At 38.8% G+C, this 16,969-nt stretch overlaps 1 protein-coding gene across 3 annotated transcripts in view; it reads right to left on the bottom strand.

The window, feature by feature from the left end:
• Positions 1-16,969, bottom strand: part of AFF2 (ALF transcription elongation factor 2) — a 346,574-nt gene that overhangs the window by 236,603 nt on the left and 93,002 nt on the right. For all 3 annotated transcript variants that reach the window (XM_087748704.1, XM_087748703.1, XM_087748702.1), the window contains exon 3: positions 11,744-12,634. In XM_087748704.1, the coding sequence (XP_087604830.1) occupies positions 11,744-12,634 (891 nt within the window). The remainder of the gene's footprint in view (positions 1-11,743; positions 12,635-16,969) is intronic.

Below are 16,969 nucleotides of genomic sequence, written 5' to 3' on the forward strand. Positions count from 1 at the left end.
GGAAAATCTCCCATGCTAGGCTGTAAAAATCAGCTCCCTTTTAACGTGCTTAGTTATGGAAGTTGCCTCCATCACTTACAGAAGTTTTCCCTTCTCCAAGAGCTAGACTTAGGCTGTCTCTGTAGAGGTCCAGCCCGTGGTGAGGAGAAGGCAGAGTCTTTTCCATTCTTGCCACCTGCTCAGATAGGTGTTTACAGTTCCTATAGGCAAGCTATAGAAGTCAGTCACCCTTTCTGTAACACTCTGACAGTTAATTTTATCCCAGGTCACTACCTGTCCTAGTGCCAGAGAATTAAACTGTGCCTACATTAGCAAGAAGTGCAGCACAACAGGAGTCGATCTGTGGAGAGAAAGAGTTGGTACCAAGAAGCCAGTGAACGCAGCGTGCGCGTCTTGGGGGCGAGGAGGCAAGAGAAGGGGCTGTGTGGCACTAGCCTGACTTCTCCTGAGCACCAGGGAGCATCCGGAGCACGTTACGGGCATCCCTGCAGAGCTGCTCTTGTTTTCCTTTCAACCCAGAGAAATTTAGTTCATGTATCCTGAGACCACTCCCCAATGAACCAAAGAGCAGCAACTGGGGAAGATCAGATTTGTTTCCAACGTGTGTTACTCAGATAAACTGAAATGCTAACAGAAATGCACCCTTTTTCTTTCTAGCACCTGCCTCTTGCAACAAAGCAAAGTCAATAATAATATGATATTCCTGATTTGGCTAAACATCTGAAATCTGGCTGCTTATCTGAAGTCTCCCTTACAGCTAAAATAGTGGTCTGAAAAAGTGGGATGAGAATTATAAGTAAACAGGCCATCTCTCACAAGATCTGATACTTGGGACTAGGGACTTAAAGTACGTAGAATACTAATACAATCAGAAAAAAATATTATTATCAAAATAAATCAAATATATTCAATATATCAAAGTATATTAAAAACTGTAGCAAACAATTTTCTTGATGAAATGCAGGTGCAGTTACATCTTAATAAAATGTGTTTACAAAAACAGCATTTGCAAATTTTAATTCTTCTTCTCCTCTGAAGAGCAATAATTCTCTATCTCCCTGCTACATCCTACTCTTGCTGCTAGTCCTAAATAAGTCTTATTCAGACTGATCATTTATGGCCTGATTTTGCTGCTTCTATTCAAAATCAGAAAGCCTTAGTCCTCATGTGGAATTACCTGCACAGCAATTCCAACATCAATGGGTAAGACAGGTCTAACCTGGCTGTATGTTACAATCACCTCTACACCCCTTAGAGGAGGGTCTGCTCCTCGGTCTGGTTTATTTTGTTTATCTGGAGTACAGCAAATTGGGTATTTTACGTTTTAAGGAACTGGCAAGAACTAGTTTATCATTACATGGAGAGGAAAAAGCAAGTACAAGTTTAGTGGGATTTAAATGTATTGCTTCGTATTCACATGCAGAAACTTTTTGAATGCAGCCCTGCCTCCATTCCACATCCCCCCTCCATTCCGTTTTCTATCTGGTGGTGCAAGAAATAATGTATGACAATGAAAAAACGTCAACTGTTGGCACAGACAGTGCATATCCCCTCATCGGCTTTTTGTGACTCCACAGACCTTAGGAAACTTTAATGGTAAAGTTTTGCTTTCAGAAATATTGGCAAAGCCCTAAATACCTGATTTCCAAACTTGGATCTGCAAACCATTTGTGGTCCATGACACCACAGTGCGTGGTCCTCGCCATGAAACCATGTTAAATGGTGACCTTTGCGATCATGGTATTGTGCAGCAAATGATGTGGTTGCCAGGATAATTGCTTTGAATAAAAATTACTCTTTTTAATATTTCCCTAGCTAAATTTGTGCCATATTTCATGTCAATGTGTAACTGCACATGCTGGCGGGAAGGGAAGATGTTAGTCTCTTCTTCTTCCCAACGCAAACTACATGTGAAGGTTTACTTCACAAGGAAGCCGCTTAAGAAAGCTACTCCTGGATGTAGAGAGAGGTTCAAAATTAAGCATATTCAAGCGTCATTAGCATGCGCTAGCAGAAATTATATCTTTTTGAGATGTTTTTAGTTTCTGATGACATGGAAGTTAGGGTTTCTTGGCATCAAAAAGGATTAAACCCCACAGGACGTGAAGCCTTCATTCAGGGTGAACTCCAAGTAATAAAATCCAAATCCTGACCCCTGCAAGTGATGTGAGGATCTTTACGGTTTTCCAAGTTTACAAAGGGTATGTGTCAGTGTTTTAACATATTTAAGAAAGAATTATCTCAATGTTTATATTTAAAATACTGGCAAATGGAAATGGGTGCCTGGATATTTACAAACAGCAGAAGTAATTGCCAGCTTGTCTTGTGGATTTAAGTGTCACAGCTTGCAGCTCAGTGAAATATAACCCAACGAGTTTACACATCTGGGGGATATAACACTGGGAAATTATTCCGAGGAAGCGTGCAAGGGAAAGCAGCATGTATTAACTGAAATATGTTTAGACTGGCAGTATCAATTGGCAGTATTAATGGGGATTGAGGCTTACACCTATGATCACTGACTCCTCTCAGAGATCTTTGCAAATCCAAGCAAAAATAGGCTCATTAGCCTGGAAAGTGATTGAGTCTCTGCTTACCTTGCCTCTTTGTCCCTCTGCTCCCCAAACCTTTTCTTTACGCTCAGTGTTATTTTACAAACGGCTACTTGAACAGCAACCATAGAAAAAATTAAAATCAACACCTACCTTCTTCTTAAGTCCCCCATGCTGGATGTACACAAAATTGTCCCCACCAATGTGATCGTGGGAGATCAACCCCAGGATGCAACGTCAGGAAATCTCTTGGAGGTGGTTCCTACGTATTCTTTTATCATGGAAAAGAATGGTCAGTCCCTCCCTAGGAAGATAAATGGGTCCTCCCTATTCTGGGGGCCAACCATGGCCTCTACCCTCAGTTAGGAGTTCGGTATCTATAATGCTACATAGATCTCTCTACCTCCTTTGTGTGTATTAATTTAAGAGTACGAACTTACCCATTTGTCCACTCTCATTTACATACTTAACTAAATTTATGCTATTCTGCTGCTCTCAACTCAGCATGAGGGAACGGGAAACAAACTTTGCAGTGACCCAGCAGGAGTAGAAAGGCAAAAGTGAATTCTTCTACTCACAACAGGAGACCTGGTGTTGGTACTTGCTACATCATCGTGATTTTCAAAGGAGAAATTTTAAAACTTCCTTTGGCCTGAGATGAAACTCTCGGCATTTTTAAACTGTTTTTCTCTTGCTTTATTATATGAGGGAACGATTTAATGTTTCTTTTAAAATGGGAAATGGTATCACTCTCTCTGCCGTAACGAAAGCCTGTTTTAGATTGTTTTATTACACTATTTTTAAATGCACATTGCCATAGCATTTCATAGGAGTGTATTTACATTTACCTTTCTAAAACACACAGTATATTATGTTGCAATTAAAAGCCCACAAACTCAATCTGATATTTCTTCACTAATTTATTCCCAAGCCAATATGTATTTTAATGTTCCAAACCATTGCTAATTAACACATGGAAATATTTTAACATGGATTTTGATTAATTCCATTTAACAGTCTAACCAGTGCTAAAACATATGTGGTGTGTCATTTCTTTCTTTTGAGGAAGGCATTGGCATTAAATCTTTCAATCTTCCTGAGCACCAAATGCTAATTTCAGGAAGATTAAATAACAGACTGCAGCTACAGTTTCCTTTCTTTGCTTCCCAGAAGGTGAAATGAACATATTTATGTGGGAGGAATTTCTTTACTGCACAAGCCAAAATACAGAAATTAGATTTTTTTTTTCTTTTCCAACATTGCTAATACGCTAGCAATCGCCTGCCAACTAAATAACTTTAACCTGTATCTGCAGTTCATGGAGAGTTGCCAAGTTATATGTTCAACTTTCTTTCACTCTGTTTTTTTTATTAAAGTATTGCCATACGATGTTTTCACCTGCAGCTCCTAAATGCTTCTCCATACTTGAATCAGAGACAACTTACAGCTTATAGTGGGGTGGCTCCGGCCACAAAGCCAGAAATGCTCATCTAAGACCCTCCTCTGATTTTCACATTTCGAAGGTATCTTATAAACATGATTTATATGGTATTGCTCTAATGGTTTAAAATTTGAGTATAATTCTGCATGCCAATGAACTAAGCACACAAAGTACCCAGAGGTATGCATGCGAGTAAGCATCTTATGTAAAAATGGAAGAACACAGAGCAGGAGGAGGCTGCCTTCTGGATCACGGGTTAATTGCTTGCATATCACATACAGCTTTTCACAAGATGGAGTTGGATGCGCTTAAAAGCAGCTAAGCGCTTCTGCTCTTGCGATTCCCACCAGAAAGCCGACCACACCTGAGGACTGTGTTCCTCTTATGTCTATGGTGAGTCCAGTTTCCCTGTCCATCCTCTGCTTCATGGTCAGCACGTTCCTACTGAAAGCTGAAGCAAAGGTTCACTCTGTGTTCAGATCACACCCATGTCTCCTCCACGTCTACCACATCTCTGTTGCGTAAGTAACCTTTTCTTCTTATTCTTTCCCTAGGCCTTATTTTACTTGTTGCAATATTCTTTGTAAATCTTCATTCAGCTTGACAATATATGGTACTATCCCTCCTCCTTTACCTTTCACTAGCTGTATTGCAGTCTCAACTGCTAACATAGCATCTGAACAGTGGTTTGTGTTTGGTTTCCTATTACCTCTACAACATCTAAGCACACTTTCTGCACCATTCAGCTGCCCAGATTCCTGGCATTTGCAGGAGAGCATTCCAGTTGTTCCTTACTGATCTACGCCTACCAGATAAAGCAAAGTCCAATTTTCTACCTGACTACCATTTTCATCAGGATTAGAACTTCCTTCTCCGAGTCTACATTTGCACCCACTGCTTTTCTTGTATTTTTTTTATGCCTCTTTTTATATATTTAACAGGTGTATGTTGGATGTTGTGTTTTCATCATGTTCACTAAATGAGTGGCCCTGGGAGAAAGTAAATTACAGCTACTAGCAAGAGTCCCCACTCTTGTTCAAGAAGCAGAGGTTGTCCCAAAAAGCCACTGGCTCAGTCCCAGTCATGATTCACAACAGCTGGCATTGCCCATGCAAAAACGTGTGCATACTCTCTTGCCTGTACTTTAAAAAACACGTGACTTCTGTGTTCTCAGAACTACTCAAAACCTTAATTCCTGTGCTCTCTGCAAAGAAAATAACAGAAGAATTTGTGGAAAAAATATCCAAAAGTTGCAACAGGAAAGAGCAGTGAATATGTAGGTAGGTTCTTTCAAACTAGCTGTGTGTTACTTTAAAGATTTGCATCAGATAAAATAATATTTAACATAGCTGATGGTAAAGTTTACAAATGGCCATTCATTCTAGCACAGAAGGCCAAATGCTGATACCCAAATACCTGCCAATCCTGTTCTCAGTAAGCAGCATGCATACTGTTCACTCGAGGGTTGATCACAGCCCAGAGTGAAAACGCACATCATAAAAAATCCAAATACCTGAAAATGGCATTTTCTCATCTTTTCTTACATGAGCGTTCTTTGTTTTACAGTTCACAGAGAATATATTTATTAAAGCAGGTCATGTTCCAGAAAAGGATCAAGAAATAGTGCAAAGGCTCCAACTTGGTTACACCTGCTGGACGGGTCCTAGAAGAACGCCCTTGTTAGCTTCCAACTAAGCAGACGATCAAGATCCAAGAGCATCCTTCCTTATGCGCTTACATGCTGGATGGATGGAAACAAGACGCTGAAAAATTAGCTCTACCAACTCCTTGTCATTATTCAAAAAGTACATTACCAGTCAACGTGAAGATATCACAACACTTAACACCGTTTTTATATGGCTTGTGATGTTTTCCTTAAATTAATGGGAGGAACAGGAAAAGATGCAGTTTTAGTTATGGAAAAGCAGCCATAATAATGCTTTTTCATCAGGTATCTGAACAATATTCCTCTAAGGGTGAAAAGTAAATATTATAATGCCCTTTCCTAGTCAGATACACCAAAGAACTGAGGACCACTCATCAAAAGGAGAAACAGGATTGATAAAGATTTCTGCCTTCTGTTTGATTAAAAAAACTCTACAAATTAAAGCGGCTATAATGAGTGTGAGAAGTACCAAAGCGACCGTCCCATAGTCACACACCAAATCTATTGGCAGAGTTATGAACACACCCTACGGTCCCCCTGCAGTCGTTAAATGATGCCTCCACATCTTTGCTCAAGCAAAACAAATTCTACTACCGCTATCCCCAAAGGCTTTGAGGTCATTTTACCTTGTGACATTTCATATGACACTGTTTGAATAACAGTATTTCTTACACTTAACTTGGACCAATAACAAGCCACTTATAAGCAGTTACTTTGGCACTGGGAATTTCAAAAAGGTTAAAAAAAAACCCCACACTTTTCAAGACTGACTCTTCACAAAGAGAGATACTCTAATTTCACTGAGATTTTTTTTTTCTTCCTCCCAGCAAGAAAAGATTAAGAGCAGCTTACAAAACAAAAACCCACTAGCAAATGCACAGTGGGAAAGAAGCTATCTAACCCTTCCTTCCCCAAACCAAATATACATGGTCAGTTCTTTTAACCACACCTATTCAACTAACTGAACTTAAAACTGCCCTGTTCTGCAGTCTGATGTGAAATGCAAAGTTCCCATTGGTCACAGTCGTTCAAAATCGGGTCCCAAATATGCTTATTTATGTCTGATTTAAAATAAGCAAGCTGTCTGCTTGATATCCCTGCAAAATAGCTTTGCTAGCAATTGTCCAAGCAATTGGACAGTAGCCTTAGAAAGGCCACAATAAGAGGTCTTCAATCGAGTGGTGTCATATGGTCTTCATTTAGAAGTATCACAAGAACATTACTTCTCACAGTATTTACAAATCAAAAACATACGGCTGTAACCTGTAATACTGCAAGAAATACTGCTCTTTGGGTTTGGTTTTGGCCTCAGACTTTTGAAATATGAACCAAGCAAAGGGATTTCAGCTTAATGCGTGATTCAGTCCATTCTTCTTCAGAGCGCAAAGTCTGGGGGACTGCTAAAGCTTCCATCTGAAAAAATTGATTTGCCCACAACTATGGTAATGTACTATAGTTGGCAACTAGAGTAGCATGTATATCAAAAGGGTGTGGGGGTGGTTAATTAAAGACATCTACTTTCCATTTAATTAAAAAAAAAAATAAACTGGCTTTGGTTCCTATAAAGACTTTTTATAAGTCATACATAAGCCTCCTGCATTTACTATTTAGGTTCAATCAATATGGTTATCTACCTGTCAATTTTTCTTGCTCTTTAATGTAGAAAGAGAGCAGCCTTTTTTATAGCTAGCTGAGAAAGTACTAAGCTAATCAATACGTGCAGCGATAACAAAATGATTTGAAACACATAACAGAAGCTTATCACTTTGCAGTATACTGAACCCATCAAAATATTTTCCTAGAAGTAAAGTGAAAATAGAAGTTCTCCATTTTTTATTACTTAAGTAGGTGGTGGCATAGATGTTGTAGGCCTTTTGGATTTGTTCCTAGCTTTGTATTTTGGGGAAAATTTGGTATACAAGCATTTGCTACTTTGTAGGAACGTGAGGCCAATTTTGCAGTGAGATTTAAAAACTCTGCCTTGAGAATCAAACATTATCTCAAGTGCCCTTGATTTCCCATCCCTAAACATTTATTGGAAATCCATGCACTGCTCTGGAGAGCTGCACACAAGATTTTCCAGGAATGCATCTTCTGATGTTTCCACAGACCTTAAACCCCTTTTCTTTACTCAGTACTCTCAGTAAGTTGTGTTTGAGCCCAGTCTGGAAAGTACAGGCTTTCTTTCAGCTATCTCCCACTGAGTTAGTTGATTTGAAATAATCTGTAAGCATCCGATTCCTAGAGGTTTAAATATACATACATGTATCAAGATTCTGGATTTTAATGCAGGAGAGAGAGGATCAGCTGTTATTGTGGTCTCTAACCTCTACTTTTTTGAAGAAATGCATAGGATTTAACTATGCAGTTCTCTGAGTGCTAAGTAACAATCATCTGCCATCATACAATTTAAGTAGGTGGAATTCTACATAATACACAAGTTCTTTGCAATGTCCCAGGCTTGCCACGGTTTACCAGACGTTAAATGCAAGCTCAGAATTAATATATATGTGTATGTAAGTATGTATATAAATACAGACTAAAGAGATGAGAGTTAATAAGAAAGGAACAGGAAGAAATGTTTACAGCTTGAGGCTTTCTATCAATTTTTCTATCAGTTTCCGCTCCAGGGCCATTGTTATCAATTCTATGTCATGATATCGGGCGCGTTTCTGCATGTCCCCCTGAAGTCACACGATGGCTTTATGGCCTCCCAGTTCTGAAAGGTCTGCTTCACAATTTCTGCATCTCAGAGGCTGGCAAGCCTGGGTGCTAGTGGTTACACTGGGTTTTACTCAAGGCACCAAACCATACAATTTTTTACCTTCACCCTTAGAAAACACTACTGATAAGTAAGACGAAGAAGAAAGGTAAAAGAAATCAAAAGGATCACAAAGTCACAAAGAAATCCTTACAGGACATAATTAAAAGTCTACAGAGGCTCTGCTGTTCCTATTTCGCTAAAAGAATGGCCACGCATGGTGCAGACAGGTCTGAACTAGCTCCGTGCGGGTGAGTCAAGGTCTGGAAATCACACAACAGCATCAACTCAGAGGCAAGGATTAGTCCACAGGTGCGTAAGTGCTGCTAACACTCCATGCTGACCCAGTCTCATAAGTCTGTGTGAACTTACCGTGAATCTCTACAAGCTCAGAAATCACTAAACCACAATCCACTGCACAGTGGAGACATGCCAGCAGCAAGGCATTAACAATGTTGTCCACTCCAGAGGAGCTGAAAGATGGATAGGCATCTCCAAGGGCAGAATTGGGCCCAGCAAACGAGCAAAGATTCTTAGAGCAACACCTCAAGTGACACAAATTATGTTATAAAATTGATCACTTCCTTACACATGGCAGAATGCTTCCAGGGCACTCAACATCCTCTTCCATTAAGCCATGATAAATGAGACCATATTTCCACATCAGTCTGAACTCATCTTTTAAATCTGCTGGTTCAAATATTTGGTTACTTACTCTCCTCCCCCCCCCTCCTTAAGATAGCAAAAATTGTCTTTTTCTTTCCCAACTTTGAATGCCTTAATAGATGCCATTATTGCAGGACCATCACCTAGGAATTTTATTTCTTCACAGAGCGCCTCATCTTAAAAGCATGCAAAATTTTGAGAGAAATCACTGAAAAACATTTGGTGTGCAATCTCTATGCGTAAGCTCAGCAACTTGAAAAAATGGACTCAAAGATACAGGAGAGCCACAGAACAAATTACGGAGAAGTGCCCTAAACAAGTAACTCTCCTACTGCTAGTTTGAAGAAGATCACCATCACCACCTGGAACAGCGTTAGGATGGAAACCTGTGGAGCAGGAGCAAAATTGTTTCAAGCAGATCACTATGGCTCGAGGTGGCTAGGGAAGGTTCATAAATTGATAAGCACCACCGAAGGATCATAAGCCTCCACATCAATTGTATAAAGATTACAACAGAGCCACTCGCTGCAGTCATTCTGAAAAGGTTATGGGTTTCACAGGTGTGCACTGTCAGTTCTGATTAAGCTTAAACTAAACCAGTTATCTATAACGTTGGATTGGAAGGAGTTTTATTGCTGAACGCAGGGTAAATCAAATTCAAGATACACATCTGTGGAAAAACACAGAGGGCCAAAGTTCACAGTCCTGACACAGGCAAAAAAAAAAATCCAACCCTCCAAACTCAGGAGGAGATTTGCCTCTAAAAGATCCATCAGTCTGGCTCTTGTCATATGTTCTGTATCGGAAAGGAAAGTTATTCATCACCTTAACACAGCTTTGGGTTTTCTTTCCCTCTTCAAATTATTGTTTGCTCTTATAACGCAGACTGTTTTAAGATTATTATCTGCATTCATTTCTAAAGTGCCTAAAGTTTACATTTATCTGATCATAAATGAAATTAATTATACACCTATACTTTTCACTATGCAGCATATAAACTAAAGCAGCTATAGCAAAAATTCACAATATAATTTTTCATCTGTGTGACTAGGAATCTTTCCAAAAACAACAGTTCACATCAGAGGTTCTTAGAACTATGCAAAAAGACTGTGGGTGAAATCCTGCACCCAAAACCTATTGCTTACAGCTCAACTGATTTCAACAGTGCCAGGATTTCACTCAAAAATTAAAGAAAAAAAAAATGCATTCTTAATAGTTGATACAAGTTGCAAAAGGTACATTCTATTTCCAAAAATACTTCGTATTAATGCTGCACTTTAAAGTGCCTCTGTTGACTCACAGTGTTAATAGATGGCAAAAGTGAAAAAATGTATTTGCTTTTGCAACATCATTATTTCCTTTGCATGCAATTATTTACTTGCCAAACAATGCTAGCGACAAATCGCAACAGACTATGAAGCCATCTACATCAGCAGATTTTTAACCTAAGGTAAAAATAAACAGAAACATCTGTAAAGTAATCTTGTACAAAGCTACGTTTATTAACAAATACATTTTCTAATAAAACACCATCTGCAAGCAACCCTCAGCTTCCACTTGATATAAATAGGCCTTTTACTGTTTTCAGATGCAGTTCCCAGAAAATTGTTCCAAGCTCTACTGCAAAACACATCAGTCTTTGTTGCTGCCTGGAATGTTAATAAATAACATCAAGTTTTTAAATAGTCAAACACATTATTGGCTTGAAACAATTATTCCAATAGAAAAAGCTGACCTTTTCCAATAAAGTGGTTTAAAAATGCATCGCTCCTCATTCCTACTATAAAATATTACCAAGCAGGGAAATATTTTGGGGAAAACAGAAAGCTATGAAAAACCCATACTGCAATTCTGCTCGTATGTACACTATAAACCTACCTTGAAAAGGTTACTGCTTTAGAGAAATAAGAGAAAAAGTATACACAGTAGAAATAGTTCAATTGGTATCCTTATTATACATCTGTGCTTGGAATTGACACGAATATGAACCAACTAAAATGTTCCTCACAGGACTACTGTACTGACCAGCAATACAAAATGCAACAGCTTAAACTGTTGATAGCAGAGATTGGGACTGAATCCCGATATTCAGAGCTCTTCAAAATGCATAAAAGCTTTAATGGGACACATTTTCATAAGCATTACTCAGAACTCAAGCCACATTAATTCCATTAAAAGCAATGGGAATTTAGCAAACTCTGCAAATAAACTCCTTACTGGTAGAACTATTTAGTACCACTGAAATTTGAACACTGCCATTTTTCCTTAGAGTTTAAACCAGCAATCTTTCTATCAAACTAGCTCCTAACTGAAAACGCAAGAAGAGCGAAAACTGCAGATGAATTGAGATATTAAGAGTTCTCTGTCCAGAATTCTAGCTGGTATAAACGTATTGCATCCAACAGAGATCTAGCCGTTTAATATTAATTGGAAACAAGCAATGTTAGTTTTCCAAACTGTGCTTTTAAAACTTCATTAAATATTGCTACTGGAACTATCAAAACAAACTTTGCCAAAAGTAGTCATGCACGTTTTAGAAAAAAAGGAATGGTTTAGACCATAATTCCAGGAAACAGAACTGCATATTTCCAGAGGAAAATATTCAGTGCATGAAATACTCAAGCAGTACGAGAGAGAAGATATTTTAAACTACTTACTTCAGTAACAGGAGGAATGTTGAGCTTTGGTACTTTGTTCTTCGAACTAGGTGTGTTCACTTTTCCTTCCAGCAGTGTTCCAAAGGACTGATTTCCATATCCACTCTCAATTTCTATCGGAGGTTTCAGTTCAGGTGAGTCATTGGGTACCTGGTCCTGACCGTCCATAGGCCTGACATACGCTGTAGGCTTTTGCTGGACCATGCTGTTTTTACAGTGAAGTCCTGGTGGGAAATTCTGGGTTGAAAGACCATTGTTCGCAGATAACAAAGATGTGGAAGGAAGTGGAGATCCAGGACCATGACCTACAAACTCAAGCTCTGTGGGTGACTTCGAATGACTGTTTTCTTTGTAAGTATGTTCTCCAGCTGCTGACTTCGAATGAGTATGTCTCCTTGAATGTGAAGATGCTGTCATAGAATTTGCTTCCTCAGTTCCTCCACTTTTATGCTGCTCACTCTGACAATTATAGAGGTCTTCATACCTGCCCTGTGGCTGGTCATGAGAAGAGTTATGCTTTGTCCGACTCTGCTGACTACTGGATTGGCTTGGCTGGGCCCCACTAGAGTTGTGACCACCACGTGACCAGTCTGTCCTCGACTTCCGGCTGCTCTGGTGACTGTGTAGCAAAGTAGAATTAGATGACAATGAAGAAGGCGGAGGCATTGATGTCGATGAGTGGCCACTGATCTGATGAGATGGGATCATCCTATTTCTAGGTTCTGGGAAAAAGTTCTGTTCATTTTTGTCAATGGGTGTCTGTGGGACAGAATTCTTTGGGATTCCTACAAGGTGGCTCTGGTTGGAATGGTTGGTTAACAGGTCCTTCATCTCATCATAATTTCCCAATGTGTTCTGGACACGGTTTGCAAGGGCATCGCCTTTATTTGTCTAAAATATTAAAAAAAAAAGAAAGGAAAAGAGTGAGTAAATTCCTGATTACGAAGTTACTGCTCAGAATAGTCTTAGAAGATGGCAAATGTTAGCTGTTTAATGGTGTCATGCTGACATTTAATTTAATTTCAATTACATTTTGCATATGTTATGTAAGAAAAACCTATCAATAACTGTGTTCAAAGAATCTCTTGAAACAGGCTTGCATGAGTAACACTTGTACACTGCTTCCCATTTTCTTAAATATGCTCTCAGAGAAGTGTTTAAATTGCATCAGTTATGGATGTTAGGAGCAAAATAGCCTAGTTTTATGTCAGAGATGTTGGGCCCGTACATTTCATATCGTGCAAAACATGAATGTGCAATTACTGGCTACTGAGCATTTGAATTGCAATCACACAGTTTATTTAAGTATGTTATTGCTTTATCAGCCCCTTGACCCATAGTCCTGCCATAAATAGAAGCTGGGTAGTCTGTAATAAACATATAGCGCCAAACTCTTCACTCCAGTGTAACTCCAATTACTCTTCTATAGAAGGTTCAGTTTCGCCTGAGGTATCTACCACCTGAATCCAGAAAAGAAAAACCTTCTACACACTCAAATGCTATGGTGGCTTCAACTAAAAGATCATTCAAAAGTATTTTCTTATAGAACATAAATAGACATGATTGCCGCATTCTTAAGTATCAGGATTCTTCTGTTGTCTGTGGGCTGGTTGTATTTGTGAATTGTGCTTTTCTTTGAATTCCAGTAATTATTAAAGAAATACTGACTCATCTGTGTTTCACTGCTATTATATTTTTCTTTTGAACGATGAAGTGGTTTGGTTTTTTTCCTTTTCCCTTTCACTTGTAAAAAGCTGGACAAATAAGCTGGAAGCTAGAATTAATACACAGCTAATTTCCTCTCTCTTCCTGCTCTAGCTCACTCCACAGAGACCCAAAGGTACCAGCCTTCTTACTGACCTTCATGTTCCATTGAAACAACCAGCAGAGAACTAAAACATCTCATTCCCCATGCGTATTACTTTACAAGACTCAAAGGATAAAAACAAAGCAAAACTATAGTTCCTGTTCAAGCAGATGGTTAACTTCTACAGTCTGGAATTAAATGACAAAGTTGCAGTGTATGCAAGATCCTTCAGGATACAGCCAACTATACTTTTACTTATATTTGTTTTTTTTTCACTCAATACAGTGAGTAGTGCCACAGTCCAAAGACACCTTAACACCAGGCCATAAAGATGGAGAAAGGCAGCACTATGAGCTTGTGCTCAGAGTGTCGCGCTTCATTCCTCGACAAGGGATCCTCCCATGCCACTGATCTCGTTTTCCTCAAGCATTAAGCAGAAGTTTGAGTGATGAAAAAAATCCATGCATGGATTTCTTCTGAAATATCTGCTTGTATTACCCACTGCTGAACTGAGGAGATGAGAATATCGCAGAAAGATTTTTTTTTTTCCTTAGTACTGCATATGCCATAAAAAACGTTGAAAAAGAAGATAATAAATGCAAATTTCCTTTTGCTCATTCTCAGGGATTGTAACATACATTACTACTGCACTGAGGCAGTGATTTAAAAATTAACTGTTCAATGTTGTTCTCATCTATATACATTTTGTCAGTGCTCCTAACTGACGCAGTTAATAATCCCAGTTGTGGAGAACCACGAATCACTTTTATTCACTAACTAAGTCCCTAGGTTGGTCATTTTAGTGGCAAAAATTATATTCTAGCTAAGCCAAGAATAAGCTCTTTGTATATGAGCAGTCTCCTTCAACTGAGTTGCACAATGAGCTGTTTGGGCAGCAGCCAAAACCAGGCTCTCGCTGTTCCACCCCCAAATTTAAAACAAGGAGATTCCATTGTGCTTAAGGGCCCAGCAGGAATTATGATGCGAAGTCTAAACACTTACATACTTGTTCTGTTTCCTCTTTCCCCAAACACTTTAACTCCTTATGGGATAGCACATGGGAAACAACCAAGTATCGAAAAAAGCCTGACCACCAACCTTCACCTCTGGTTCAGCTACACTTCCAGGGTGCATTTAGCTTACTAGAAAGCAAAAGGTTGGTGGTTTTTTTGGGTTTTTTTTGTTTTTTTTTTAAAAAGTACTGACAACATATCATCACTGTAATACTTCAACATCACAGCACATTAAACAAGTCTTCTCTAGATCCTCACAGAAGGAATCAATATTTTAATTTGAATGTAGAGCTTTTCAATCATTTCTGTGTTGGAGGCATCCGATTCTCTCAACGTTATTTTCTTTTACATGTCACATAAAGATAAATATAATTTTGCTTGATATTAACTCTATTTTATGCCGAATGTTCACATCCTGAGGATAAAAGACACTGCATAAATGTTAGGTATTATTATTTGTAGTCATTTACTGGGAGCATTAATAAAAATATATTTCCTGAAAAGCATGGAGATTAAATTACTTTAAACATCCTTAGCACATTTTAAGTGCGCTAAAGCTCATATCCAATAGTTATGGAAGTCAATGGAATGATTATTACTCTCTTCGACGGCCTTTGGACCGACTGCAAAGCAAAAACACATAGTGAATGTGAGTAGTAATTTGGCTTATGCTTAAGTAAAACTAGAGCACACACAACTAAGACCAGACTTGTGCATCACAGGCTGAACGAGCTCAGGTGTGCAGTGCAGTGTACTACCTGCATTTAAGACATAAAGCATAACATTAATGTTTTTATTTCATTTCCTCAACAAATTAAGGGCTCTCATGAGAAGCAGAGTATTCCTGACAAGGCTGGATACCAGCAAGTCAAACACAAAATCCAGCCATAATTTCTGGTTGTTCTTTGTTACTTCCAGATTGGGGACAATTTCTACCTTCATATTCTGGATAATTGGCTGATTTCTTAAAGGAAACCTCTGTACATCTTATTTTCTGAACAGCATGTTGAATCACAATTTTGCTGCTATCAAGAAAATGCAGCATTTTCTGAGTATTCCAAGGCATAAATTATATGCCTGGTTTGTGACTCACGGTTAGTAGCGTTCCCCCTCACTCTAGGCTCTTGTTAATTTAGGAAATGTACACCTTCCTACATTTCCTTCTATTGCTTTCAGCAAAGATCTGTAATAGAATCCTATTGGAAGACTAAGTTGCTAACTAGCTATTGCATTATAGTTTTACAAAGAAAAGAACTAATAGACTCAAACTTATAGGCCCAATTTACAAAGGTTCTGTGAAGATTTGTATGTAACTTGAGGCTTCATAATTCATTCACCTTCTCATGCCTCATAGTTGAATTAACCTCTACGGATTAGAAGCTGAGATCTTTTTTATGCTAAGCTAGAATAGCAGGGAGGGGCTTTACCTGAAAAAGATAAATGATTTAACATTCACCAAAAGCTCCCCAATGGAAATGCTGCCCATTGAGTTCTCAAGTTCAACTCTTCTGAGGCTATTCCTTTGAAAAGTAACAAAAGTACTCCTACTGTTTTCTCTAAAATACTCATCTCTGAAACTCTTTACTAATTCAAAACATTAAAAGGTATCAACAATTCAGTAGTAAAATTGCAGCTTCTCTCAGGAAAACTCTGACATTGCTTTTTCAAATATCTGTTGTCGTAACACTGCAGGCTCTTCTCTGGTCGCTTCTGCAAAATCAAGCATTAGCAGGCTGCCCCGGAGTTCGAAGGCAAGACCTGCAACCCACATGTCAGTAACTCGCGTTCAAGGGCAACACAGCCCTCGCTGCCCAACCTTCCCAAAATAACACTGGGTGTCATCACATCGTCAAAGGTGTTCTTTTCCCACACGAGACAGCAGAGCTTCAAAAGAACACTTTCATCTTTTAATAAACGTGTACAAATGTATTTTATATACCCACAGAAATAAATATATCATCATGTATGTGTACGCATACACATACCACAAAGAATCAATGTATAAGTATGCACTGGTCCAAAACTATAGTGACCACCTACGTTTTATTTGACAGAGGGACAGAAATAAAGATGCTGTAACAGCTAGAGCAGAGATGATAGATGGAGGCAGATATTCCACACATCTCATGATACACAATGGCAGTAAGCTCCATAAGAAAATTTAGCCTCCTTTCTTTGACCATTTTAATATCCCCAACTTTAGAGAGGTCTTAAAACAGCTGCCAGTTGTTCAGTCTTTAAAACACCAAAACAGTAGTGTTTGTATCCCTACCCCAAGAGTCCCTTCCCTGGGTTACTGTTGAAGCAAATGAGGAATGAATGATAAGCAAGTTAGGGCACTAGGTATGGGAATAAAAGAAAGGAAAAGAGACATTTTCTATTTCCTGAGACCAGATATTCCCAACC

The sequence above is a fragment of the Nipponia nippon genome, unplaced genomic scaffold, assembly GCF_047370975.1.
Source record: "Nipponia nippon isolate SJK-2023a ecotype South Korea unplaced genomic scaffold, ASM4737097v1 scaffold_12, whole genome shotgun sequence".
Classification (NCBI taxonomy): Eukaryota; Metazoa; Chordata; class Aves; order Pelecaniformes; family Threskiornithidae; genus Nipponia; species Nipponia nippon.